The 12,041-nt window shown below is 51.8% G+C and overlaps 1 protein-coding gene across 2 annotated transcripts in view; it reads left to right on the top strand.

Annotated features, from left to right (window-relative positions):
• The window catches only part of TENT4A (terminal nucleotidyltransferase 4A), a 46,283-nt gene that overhangs the window by 25,470 nt on the left and 8,772 nt on the right, over nt 1-12,041 (top strand). For both annotated transcript variants that reach the window (XM_045999064.1, XM_045999063.1), the window contains exons 2-7: nt 1,677-1,800; nt 2,761-2,807; nt 3,730-3,850; nt 5,960-6,067; nt 7,412-7,540; nt 9,915-10,128. In XM_045999064.1, coding sequence (XP_045855020.1) covers nt 1,677-1,800; nt 2,761-2,807; nt 3,730-3,850; nt 5,960-6,067; nt 7,412-7,540; nt 9,915-10,128 — 743 coding nt within the window. The remainder of the gene's footprint in view (nt 1-1,676; nt 1,801-2,760; nt 2,808-3,729; nt 3,851-5,959; nt 6,068-7,411; nt 7,541-9,914; nt 10,129-12,041) is intronic.

The following is a 12,041-nucleotide window of genomic DNA, read 5'->3' as shown; positions in this document are numbered from 1 at the left end:
GTGCCCTGTTTACAGGGTGTTTCAGCTACTGAGTTTCTGGGGTGCGCGTGGAGTTTTCGCGTCTAGCTGGGACATGCTGCTTTGACTTCGGGCAGATTGTTTAATTAGGCCTCTCTTCTCGTTGTTCTGTCTCTGAATTGTCCGCTGTCAGCAGTGCCGGGAGTCGTGGGAGAGCACGTCCTCTTGTGCTTCCCAGGGAGCAGGTGATGGCCGGCAGAGCGCCGCCCAGCCGTTCGCCGCCGCGACCGTGGCTGACGCAGGAGACCCCCCAGGATGTCCCTGCTGACAGCCAGGGTCGCCTTTGGCTCTTCCTGGTGTGGCCACTCACCCACTAACCGGACGTACCGGGTCCTGCTAACCATGTGGCCAGTTGATGGCAAGTTGTCGATGGCGTCTCGGACTCACCCGGGCCATCTGAGCTGCTGGCGGGGCTGTGGTTTGATGCTTTGCGGTGTCGTTGGTGCTCAGTAACTGTTGAAGTGACAGGAGCTCTACTCCACAAACCTCGGAGTTTGATAGGTATTTGGGGAAAATTTCAGGTCGTATGACTCATAACCTCTTTGGATATGTTACACACTGTCCTCATGGCTGGCCGAACCACCGCCGTAGACGCGACAGACCTTCAGTTCCAGCGACAGCGTAATTGGTATCACAGGTGCACCGAGAACAAGGGGGTTGAGGACGGATTTCCTCCTAGGGTCCCGGGAATGCTTTCAGGGGCCCCGCAGACTGCTGCTGAGTGTTAGGAATGGTCGCGCTCTGCGGATTTTCGGGGTGCGGGCAGCACTTCCGGTGAGATCGAGAAGGGCCAGTAGAGTGTGTGAGGTGATAGGACGCCCCTTGCCTTTGTCGCTGGACGTGAGTCGTCCTGTTGAGAAGTGCTCCCTTCTGGTGTGCGAACTATTCTGCTGGCTGTTGAGCTAGCGTTATTGTATTCTTATTGAGCAAATTTTATTTTGTCCTCTTTGTTTATGAATCAAACTTAGAGTGAAACAGGTGAATTTGATTTGTCTTAATTCCCAGGATTTGATTACTTGGTCCCCTAGAATTCATCCTTCAGACTGACTGGGGATGAGGATCTTTCCTTCCCCCGGGAGGAGGCTTTGCTGTAGATCCTTGGGCCTGAAAGTGAACTCCACAAGCCTGGCACGCCCCAGGACGGCCTTTCCTCGCCTAGGGCGGGTGGAGGGTGCGAGAGGTGGCCCCTGGGGTTAGGGTTAAACTGAGTGCAAGTGAGGCGGCTCTCACCTCCCTCTCCTGCGAATGCCACTGCTGAGCTCTGTTCGGAAGAGAGGGCCGTATCCACCCTGGGTGGCTGGCGCCTTCAGGAGAGGACAGCTGAGTGGTAGCCCTGGGGGGCTTGGTGGCCTGCAGGGTCCCACTCTGACCTCCAGGAACAGGCTGCCCTCGGCTTCCTAGGGCGGTCCCCGCTGTGGCCATCGTGGATGCAGCTTTCAGTGCCCAGAGCAGGTGTCCGTCCTGGCGCTGGCAGGGTGGGCCCGCGGGTCTGCGCCACTGCAGCGAGCCGGCTGGGGGTCTGCCGGGGGCACTCTGGGGGGTCCGCCGCGGGGTTCTCGTCCTGCCTGGGGCTCGTGGGAGAAGAGTCGTTGTGTTGCTTGTGCGGCATGTGCTCAGCTGTACAGTAACTCGAGTGTGTTTTCTCTTTTGTCCACCAGACTTCATGAGGAAATCATTGACTTTTATAACTTCATGTCCCCTTGTCCTGAAGAGGCAGCCATGAGACGGGAGGTGGTGAAGCGGATTGAAACCGTGGTTAAAGACCTCTGGCCAGCGGCTGACGTGGGTTCACTCTTTACTGCACTTGGGTCACACCAGGGATGGCGAGCGCCCGGGGTCGTAGGGTGTCCCTGGCCCTGAGTCCCTGGCTTGGCCCTCGAGGGCCCCGGGGAGGGTGGCGGGGCCGCACCCGCGGGTTCCCAGGCCCTGCCTCGCACCTTCCCGAGCGGGTGCTGGGGGGTGGGGGCATGACCCGTGCTTCACATGCGTTCTGGGTGAGTGTGGGGACCATGGGCCGAGGGAAATTTGTTTCTGGAGTAGTGTGATTATCGTTCTTTTCAGCTCCCCTTGAGCTTAGAAATTCTGCCCCTTGCCCTCGTTATGCCACGTAGCATACGTTCCTTTTTGTAGAACTGGGAAGAATTTCCTCACCTCGCACTTCTACTGTGCCTTGAGATGGGGGTCGTGGGCACTTGGGGTGCTTGGCATAGGCAGTGACCTGTGTCCTGTGACCAAGCTGATGACGGTCCAGGGCTCCCTGAACAGTCAGTCTGCCCTGCTGGTGGTGACGGTAACCGGAGCCCACCCAGTGACGGACGGATGAGCTGGGCTGGGAAGGCTTGCGTGTCCCCAGGGGGCAGGGGCAGCCCCTTCACTCCCTTCCTCTCCTGTGATTTCACCCCGCATTTTGTCTGTGAGCTTGGGTGCCCTGGGCCAGAGCCCCACTTCTGCACTTTAGCTACAGGTTTGAAAATTGTCCACTTTGAGCAGTTTTGGGAAAGGCCAATAATTGTTTCATTCCTTAACCCGAGTTTTCAAACATTCCTTCTTGGGGTAGGACTTTAGCGGACGGGCAAAGAGGATTTTTTTGCTTGGTGGGGCTTTGCTGCACTCTGCCCCCCCCCCCCCCCCCGCCCTAGCCTGCAGGGCAGGTCTGTCTGGCCCCAGAGTGGGCACGGGGCCTTCCAGGGCGGCTCAGCGGGTGGCGGTCCGAGTTGTGACGCAGCCGCGCTTCCCTTCCAGGTCCAGATATTCGGCAGCTTCAGCACAGGCCTCTATCTCCCGACCAGGTGGGTGCCCGGCTGAGCTGCTCAGCTCCGTGCTGCTGTGTGTTTGGCTGGGGTGGGCCCGTCTGCGTGTGTGTTCAGGGCTAAAAGTAGAAATGGGAGCTAAAGGCAAAGACTGTGGAGTACAGAGGAAAAATCGCAGGAAGTGAAACTGAATTTAGCGTTAGGATAATTGAATGTAGTTTTCCTCTCGCACTTCATACCGAAGTACGTTGCAAAAATGCGGGACGCCAGACACGTAAAGACCCGCGGGAGCGTCACCAGAAGAAGATGCGGCAGAAGGTACTCCGCACAGTTTTGGACAGGTTTTTGAAAATTGATCTTCCGTTTTAATGAAGAGTCAAGCAAAATTCCATTTAAGTAGTAGTTTGTATTTTTTCACTGGAAAACATCCAACAAGATTGCGTCTTAAAGTTGCTCTGCAGTGTCTTGTCAGAAACGGTCTCGAGACCCAGATCCATCTTACGTGCGTTGTTCTGTAGAGCTTACGGTCTCCTCACCCACGGTTACGATTTGGACACTGCAGAGGCTGTTGTCTCAGGACTTGGGTCGGCATTAGCAGGGCCAGTAGAGAACTGACCAGATTCCAGGTGTCCAGGAAGCCCAGGTCAGCAAGAATGATGCCGTGTAGACGGCACAGGAGGAGGAAAGAGCCAGGGAGCCTCCGAGGGGCAGCCGTTTCCATTCCCACCTCCTCGATTCCCTGGGGATGCTGGGGAACTCAGCCTTTGGCTCTCCATCTCTGGGTTTCCAGTAGTTCAGGAAGTGCATCTTCCCTGCCTCGGAGGGGCGTGCTTCCCAGGGGTGTGCGTGTGGCCTTGGAGAGATGGTGTGTGCGCGCCGTGGCACTGGCCCGCCCCAGATGTGTGCGTTCCTGGGGAGTGATGTGAGCCGAGCCTTCACACTCACTTGCTCTTCTGTCCAGTGACATCGACTTAGTGGTCTTTGGAAAGTGGGAGCGCCCTCCTCTGCAGCTGCTGGAGCAAGCTCTGCGGAAGCACAACGTGGCCGAGCCGTGCTCCATCAAAGTCCTTGACAAAGCTACAGTAAGTGTGCGGCCTCGGCCCGCGGCCCCGCGTGGGCGCTCACACACCTGCCGGCGGTTTGGTTCGCCCGCAGCTTTAGCTTAGGCTGTGGACAGGAGACCTCTCTCCTGCTGCATACAGGTACTTGTGTTCGTTTAGAAGGTTAGGATCACAGCTGAGAACGTATTTCATGACGCCCCAAATGACCGCAGGCTGCGAGAGCATCACACTGCCCTTGGCGCTGAAAGACCATCGGTCAGCTTTCGCTGGGGCCGTCATTTCGGGCACGCGTGGTTGCATGGTGAAGGCTTGCGCCGTCTGCCCGGAAAGCGGTGACCACGGCCAAGTCCTATTTAAGAAACAAAGTTTGCCTATTCTGTCGTTCAGAATTTCACCCACAGAGAAACCTTTGATCTTGCGGAGAAGGTGGAAGATGAGGGTCCTTTGATGTGTGCTCGTCGAGGTTTATCTGAGTCCAGGATTAGAGAAGGCTCGGAACTGAAGTCACTTGCCCTCTGTGTGGTCACGATTAGAGCCCGGAGCCCTGTCCTCTCGGGGCTCTGCCATGTGTCCTGTGGTGTGGGCTTCTTGGACAGAATGAGGGGACGGCAGTCTCTGACCAGGTATCCTGCTTTAGACGGAGAGAGGCCAAGAGGCCAGGCCTGCTTGTCGTGGCTCCAGAGCATTCTGGAGGACAAACTGCATCCGGTAGGTGTTGCAGTAACACCACACCGTCTGCTCTGCTGCCCGGGGCGCGGCAGAGACTGAAGGCAACCGAGCCGCACTGGTTTTCCACTGCTCCTTTCTCTCCTTGCGAGCTCTTGCGGGCAGCCTTCTGTGCCAGGCAGCCTCCGCATCATCTGGTTCAGGGCCCCGGAGCCCAGCGTGACGGCTGTGTTTCAGAAGAAAGCTTGTGTAGGTTGAACACCCACTGAAAAATAAGTATTGTGGCACTGTTAGTAATCTCTGGGATCTGGGGTTCAACCTGTGAGTGTGTAGGAGAGCGTGCACGGGGGCAGGTGATCCCCAGGAGTGGTTTCGGGAAAGTACTCAGGGAGTGTAGAGAGGAAGGTCCCCAGTGGTGATGGGGACAGGAGTTCTTCACGAGGAAGGTAGTACGTTGTGGAGGTATGGGCTCCTTCTGAAATAGTCTGTGGAAAGATGTTTGGGAAAGCCTCTTGTTTTTCTGCCTTCCTGGACCACACTGGCTGGGGCTCACTGTGCCTGGCGGTCCTGGTGATCTCCCGCAGTCGGTCACCACCCGCTGCCTGTCCCTGTCACAGTGTGTCTTGGCAGTTTGCAGTTTGCCACCCTGGGTTGTGTGAGGTGTCCTAAACCTTTAACTAGACCTCGCTTGTTTTGGTCAGAGAGCGTCCTTTTCCATTCCTTGGAGGCTGAGGGAAACAAAGTCTTGCGTTTTGTTCTGGGAAGAAGAGTTTTGAGTGGGGGTCGGGAGGAGTGTGGCCTCTGTGGCTGGGGGGCGGCTTTGGTGAGGCTGGTTTTGAGCACCTTGTGGTGGTCGGTCTTTGTGATGAGAGAGAACGGTTCCAGATAGCTGCTGCCTCTGGCGCTGCAGGGAAGTGCTGTTTGGTTTGGTTTGGGTTTTTTTGTACTTAAATTGTCTCAGTGAAAACCCAGTGTAGAATTGTTTGGAGAAACAACATCAGCACAAAACTGATTTGAAAAACTGGCTTTAAACTTACTCTGAGTGTTTTCAGAGATTCTTGCAAACGTAATTTGGGGACCTGGAGCCTCGCTCCATCATCAGGCACCCCTGGAGGGGGGGGTGTCAGGAACTTAGCTTCTCCTCCTGGAGCCCCGGCCTTTCCGCAGGTAGTGGCTGATTCTGAGTCTGTCCAGGAGGGCTGGGCAGAGGTGAGCCCTAGCTGTTTGCGGGGGGGCAGGGGCCTGGGTGCCAGGACTAAGGAGGCCGACCCTGGCAAAAGTCCCTTTTCTTCTCGTTTTTTAAAGTCTGGGGTTCATGATCTCTCAGCCCTTTTGTGAGTTAAGAAAAAAACAAACCTGTGTGCAACATAGGAAACATTTTGATGCCAGACTGCAGTGAATGTTGGCCATTAAAGCCTAGTTTTTTTTTTTTTTTTTTTTTTTTTTTCAATGAACTCTTTGCAGGTACCAATAATAAAACTCACAGACCAGGAGACTGAAGTCAAAGTCGACATCAGCTTTAACATGGAGACTGGGGTCCGGGCAGCAGAGCTCATCAAGAATTACATGAAGGTGCTATCGTCGGCGAGTTAGCACTGTCAGAACGGGGACCTGTTATGTTGGGCATCTTATGGGACTTCAAACTGAATGATAGTCTTTAATGATAAAGACTTACAGTTGAATTATTTATCCTACAATATTATTTCTAGAGATACTCTGGAATTATGTAGCTGTTTTGTAGATCTACTTTCCTGGTGAACCACGAAGTTGAGTGTTATACTAGAGAGTTTGTAAAAATGCTCTTCTCATGATTACAAAATGACTATCCCTGGAGCTGAGTGTGCCTGATCTAAGAGTTTAGTTTATTGGAAGTGGAATGCATCGTGATGTAGTTTGCTTACTTTGGATCATCTCAGTGCCTAATGATGGGCTAGTGGACCAGGTGTGTGGTCCATTTAAATAGATGGCCTTTCCCTCCTATTTTAGGGAAAGCGATGAAATCCTTTACAGAGGCAGCCTCAGCATCGTAATCTGGATACTGCCTCTTCCCACACGTTCAAGGACCTTGTTCCTTCAGTTTTTCCCTTAACTCTGCAGCAGCAGGCTCGTCGGCCCACACTGCTTCCCTTAACTTCTGGGCCCAGCAGAACACGAAAACAGCAGAAGCTTCCACTGTCCCCAGCCCTCTTCTCCAGCCTCTCTCCATTTCCTTCTTACCTTCAGCTGCTATCCATGTTGTTCTGCTCTCGGCTTCTTGCCTCATGACCTGTACCACCCCCTTCCCCCACCCCTCCTCTCCTGGGGGCTTCTGGGCGTTGGAGTTTTGCCCATCAGTTCCAGGACTTTTTTTTTTTTTTTTTAGATCTTTTATTATTTGACAGAGATCACGAGTAGGCAGAGAGGCAGGCAGAGAGAAAGGAAGAAGTAGGCTCCCTGCTGAGCAGAGAGCCCCATGCGGGGCTCGATCCCAGGACCCCGGGATCATGACCCGAGCTGAAGGCAGAGGCCTTAACCCACTGAGCCACCCAGGCGCCCCCAGTTCCAGGACTTTCCTGGCTCATGGCCGCATCCCCCTCCTCTCCTTCCTGCCCCCAACCTGCACCTGTCACGGAGCAAGCTAGGCCATGGGAACTAACTGGAAGGAATACACTCCTTTCCTTCTCCCTGAGCTCTGCTTTGGGGAGGAGCTCCTCCAGCCTCATCCCTGCTGGACCATGACCTGGGATGTGGCTCCCGGGGGGCTCTTAGCAAGTCTCTCACATAATTAATTCTCAGGCCTAAAAATTGAGGATGATGGGCCTAGAGCCTTCCAGGTGGGAAGAGAATTGAGTAAGCTTTTTTCCCAGCTATGTGAAATTTGCCAATGGTACACATCTTTAAAGGTATATTAACTGATTTTTTTTTTTTAATTTACAGAAATATTCATTGCTGCCTTACTTGATTTTAGTATTGAAACAGTTCCTCCTGCAGAGGGACCTGAACGAAGTTTTTACAGGTGGAATTAGCTCATACAGCCTAATTTTAATGGCCATTAGTTTTCTACAGGTGAGTGTGTGCTCCCTTGACAGCCTTACGTAGGCACGTTCTCCCTTGATGTTGTCATTGCCTCATGGGTTCCAACTGCCCTTGCTCTCCCTGCATGCTTCTGCTTTGGTTTAGAGAAATTGACTTCTGATTGTCACAGTAAAACTATTTTGATCGATACTTCTTTCCTCCTCCTCCTTTATAGCTCACTTTCATAGCTGATTGAACAGTTCGAGGGAGGGCAGGCTATCCTGGTCCCATCTGTCAGGCTTACGCCGGTCCGAACTTGAGGACCCTGTCCATGGAAAGACTTTCATGCCTTGATGGACAATAAAAAACTGATTTTCTGGGTTGCTAAATGTGATTTATGAAAAAATTTTCAGAAAAAAAATTAGGAACCACATATGGCTAAAAAAAATTGCTGAAGAGAGAGCCTTTCTTCTCAGATTGACAAGACATAAATATTTTGTCTCAAATTTTATGTTGCCCTTACTTTGTTGAGTACCGTGGGCCAAGCTGTCAATAGAAAACCTACCTAGACATGTTAATGCTGTGATGTTGATACTTATTTGACATACAAAACAGTTTTATTTAATGCATAAACTTATTTATATGTTAGTTACTTAACATATAAAATAGTTTCTGAGTTAATGGAAACATTAACCCCATTTATATTTTCTTGAATGAAGGATATTCCGTTTTTCACGAAATCTTTCCTGTATATTCTAGCTGTTTCTCCACGTTTGTCATTAATTTTGTATTTGTGATTGTGCTTAGGGTTTTATGTCCAAAATTCAGCTCTCTTTCCCGTTAATGCTGCCGATGGAGGTTGCGGTCACGCGGCCTTATTATTTTGACTCCCGTGGCGCATGTTTGCCGGAGATACGGAAGAATAGTGAAGACGGAACCCCGCACCTGTTTTCTTGCAATTTAGCCACACTGCTTTGCCTTCTGTGTTTTCCTCTGTGATGCTACCCTTGGAGACGTTCTTCCCTAATTTGGAGATATTTTCTTTTGAACTAAACACAACCTGTTGCTCTTGACTTAGTTCTTCATGTTTTTTCCTGATTTGAATTATTTCAGTAGCCTTGTTATCATGCCTGCCTCTTGTTTTTATGGTGCTGGGCACTGGCCTCAGCGCCTCCTGTCTCCTTACCCCGTGGGGTCCTGGCAGCAGTCCCGTGACCCCACGGAAGCTCACACGCACAGTGGATGGCTGGCTCGCCCCTTGGCGCCTTGCCTGTCCTGCCTCAGAGCTGTGCCTGTCGTGGCATCTGAGTGCCTTTCTTGACTCACTGAGGTAAGAGGGCCCAGCCTTGCACCGGCCAGCTCCCGGGTGTTTGACTCTGACTAGAAGGCAAAAGTGAGAACACGGTCCTGCCCGAGCAGATCCTCAGAAGCCACAGTGCTTGTGGACCCTAGAAATACTGGTGAGCGTCAGGACGTGCCTCTCCTCGGGGCGTTGTGAGGTGTAAGTTCTCAGCCCTCCTGCTTCCGTCAGGAGCGGTGCTTTCCCTGGACGTGACCGTCAGCATCCAGGCCTGCACCGTCCGTTAGACCTTCCCACGCAGCTGGCGCGTCCTCGGTCTGCACAGGCCAGCAGGGGCCCCAAGCCACACGTGCCGACTGAGCGCTTGTCCTGTGGCCAGCCAACTGAGTGTTTAATTAATTTGTTTTAATTAACTTAAGTAGAAATAGCCACCCATGGCTGTGGCTGTCCTCATGGGCCGCGCAGGTCTGCACCGTGGGCCTCTTGGGTCCGGAGGGCGTCCGCAGACAGAGGCCGACGTTCAGAACGGGGCCATTTCCTGCTTGAAGAAAACATGGCACTGAGCTGGGCCGGCAGTAGTCAGTGTGGCAAGCAGGGATGTAAATCTGGTGTAAATGTTATGACACAACACTAATCACCTGTACACAGCTAAACGTTACTCTCTCTGCTTCCGGCCGTCACACTGGCACTGTTCGGTCTCATGCTGCCCTCTATGGGTTGTCTTTTGGAATAATGGGATTAAGGTTAGAATCTGTAACAGGATGTCTAGATGACTCTAAATTGTGGAGAATATGGTCTGCTTAGTGACCCATTTTTGGTGACTTGTTAATCAGAGGTCTGAGTTAGTAGGCGGACCCTCAATGGATGATGAGTTTCAGAGAATTAAAGTGTAATAAAAAAATCCAGATGAGAGGTTTTCTTTCTTTCCAACACTGTGTACTGACTAAGGCCTCCAGGCTGTGCGCCCGGGGCGCCCGCAGGGACTTGGTGAGTGGGCAGGCGTCACTGGGGTGTGTCTTTGCAGAGCCACGTGTGTCCTTGCGGAGCCATGAGGCAGCAGACCTCGCTGCCTGCGGTCTTCAGAAAGTGGCTTGAGACCAAATGTGGGGTCTGTTGCTTTTCCAGTTGCATCCGCGAATCGATGCCCGGAGAGCCGATGAAAACCTTGGAATGCTTCTTGTAGAGTTTTTTGAACTCTATGGAAGAAATTTTAATTACTTGAAAACTGGTATTAGAATAAAAGAAGGAGGTGCCTATATCGCCAAAGAAGAGATCATGAAAGCCATGACCAGTGGGTACAGACCGTCGATGCTGTGCATTGAGGACCCTCTGCTGCCTGGTAAGGGTGCCTTGCTCCTCACTGGCTGTGAGCCTGGGGGCCTGGCTGGCGGCCGGCACAAGGGAGGGGAGGCGGGTGTCTGCGGCCCCCGAGCCAGGGCCCCTCTGCCTCCATGCGGTTCCTGCTGCCCCGACAGTTAATGAATGGGGACACCTTCGGAAGTGTGTCTTAGTGCCTTCTGGTTCACTTCTTAGAAAGTTGGGATGTGTTTACGTTCTGCAATTTACCAGAAAAATGTCGAAAATAAAAATTAAGGAATAAAAGTTTATTTTTTCTGATTAGGAAGGTATTTACTACATTTCATCATAAACCATTCACTTCCAAAAAGTTTATCACAGAGAAAAGCGAAGTAGGCCACAGTCCCCTTCCATTCTGGTGTGCATTTCTCCATTTTTTCCTGCATGGATATTAATATTTATTGCAGTCTTGTTAGTTAAATGGATCATGTAATACATACAGTTTGGCGACTTGTGTTTTTAATTCAGAACAAATTCTAGAACCCTTCCCTGTGTGTGTACGGCATGTTCCATTGTGTGGATTGCTGCATTGGCCATCCCGAAATGGTGTCCAGTTTCCCTAGTTTTACTCCCAGGAGCATAGCGAAGGGCATGCCTTCCCCCTTCATTAGGGCTGGTCTTTATAATCCTCGCCGCTCTGATAGATCCATGCAACGTACCTGTGCCTTGAGTTTGCATTTCTTTTTTTTCTAAGATTTTATTTATTTATTTGACAGAAATTACAAGCAGGTAGAGAGGCAGAGAGAGGGGGAAGCAGGCTCCGCACTGAGCAGAGCCCAATGTGGGGCTTGATCCCAGGACCCTGAGATCATGACCTGAGCCTAAGGCAGAGGCTTTAACCCACTGAGCCACCCAGGCGCCCCGAGTTTGCATTTCTTTAGTGATGAATGAGGTGAAGCAAATATTTATTTATCGAGGCCACAGATACTTACTGAGCATCTAGTATGTGAGACACTGTTGTTACTGTTGGCGATGAAGTCAGGGACAGGTGACAAAGGATGGTGGAGACCTTCCGCTCCAGGTACACTGTGCCCGTCTTCCCGTTGTGCACATTCACGTGCTTTGTCCATGTGTCTGCCCAGCTGTGTTCCTAGTGACTGTGTGGGATTCTGCCTCTTTTCCATCATCGTGCTCCGCTTTTTTCCCGCCGCAGTTTGTCCCTTGCATCTGTATTTGGTGTTTTTCGTTCTTCCGTTTCTATATATATTTTTTAATGTCCTTAAATTTAATGGATTTTTTTGTTTGTTTCGTTTCATGGCTGCTGGAGTATGAAATTCACTTCTTAAAATTCTTGTGGCAGGAACCTCCTGAGGGTCCTGTTGTTCACAAGTGGCAGGCCCGACGGATGTTTTTTCAGTACGGCTTTTCCCAGCAGCGGAGGAACTATTTTCACACCCGTTTGTCTGTGTTCGATCAGTTACATTACAGGGATTCCAGTGTCTCAGCGTCTGTTTAAATGTACTTGAAAAACGAAAGCCCACATTATCGCTGGATTATAGTATCAGACCTGGAAAAGAGGAAATTCCAGTACTCAGAATGGCTTCTAAAACATCCTGCTTCCTTGAGTCGTGAAGAATGAGTTAATGTGAATTAAAATCTCATAATGTGTTGTTATTACACGTACCTTGACTGGCGCTCACTTGGTGACTGCGGTGACGATGGCTCGTCTGATCTGCCACCCATCTGGTCCTTAGAACTGGAGAGGGGAGACCTGGTGCGTTCTGCCCTGAAGGACTTGCTCCCTGCAGGTCGGGCGGGTGCTGACTGAGCTGCAAGGGGCCCGGGCCAGGTGCCCGCTGCAGTGCAGGCCCCGTCAGCACGGCTGCGCTCCGACTGAGGCCGCTGCCTCGGCTCTCTGGTGTGGCCTGGGAGTGTGTCCGTGGCCAGGGCCCGCTG

Source organism: Meles meles, chromosome 3, assembly GCF_922984935.1.
Source record: "Meles meles chromosome 3, mMelMel3.1 paternal haplotype, whole genome shotgun sequence".
Classification (NCBI taxonomy): domain Eukaryota; kingdom Metazoa; phylum Chordata; class Mammalia; order Carnivora; family Mustelidae; genus Meles; species Meles meles.
The sequence above is the reverse complement of the archived record's forward strand: the minus strand, read 5'-3'. Positions and strand labels throughout refer to the sequence as shown.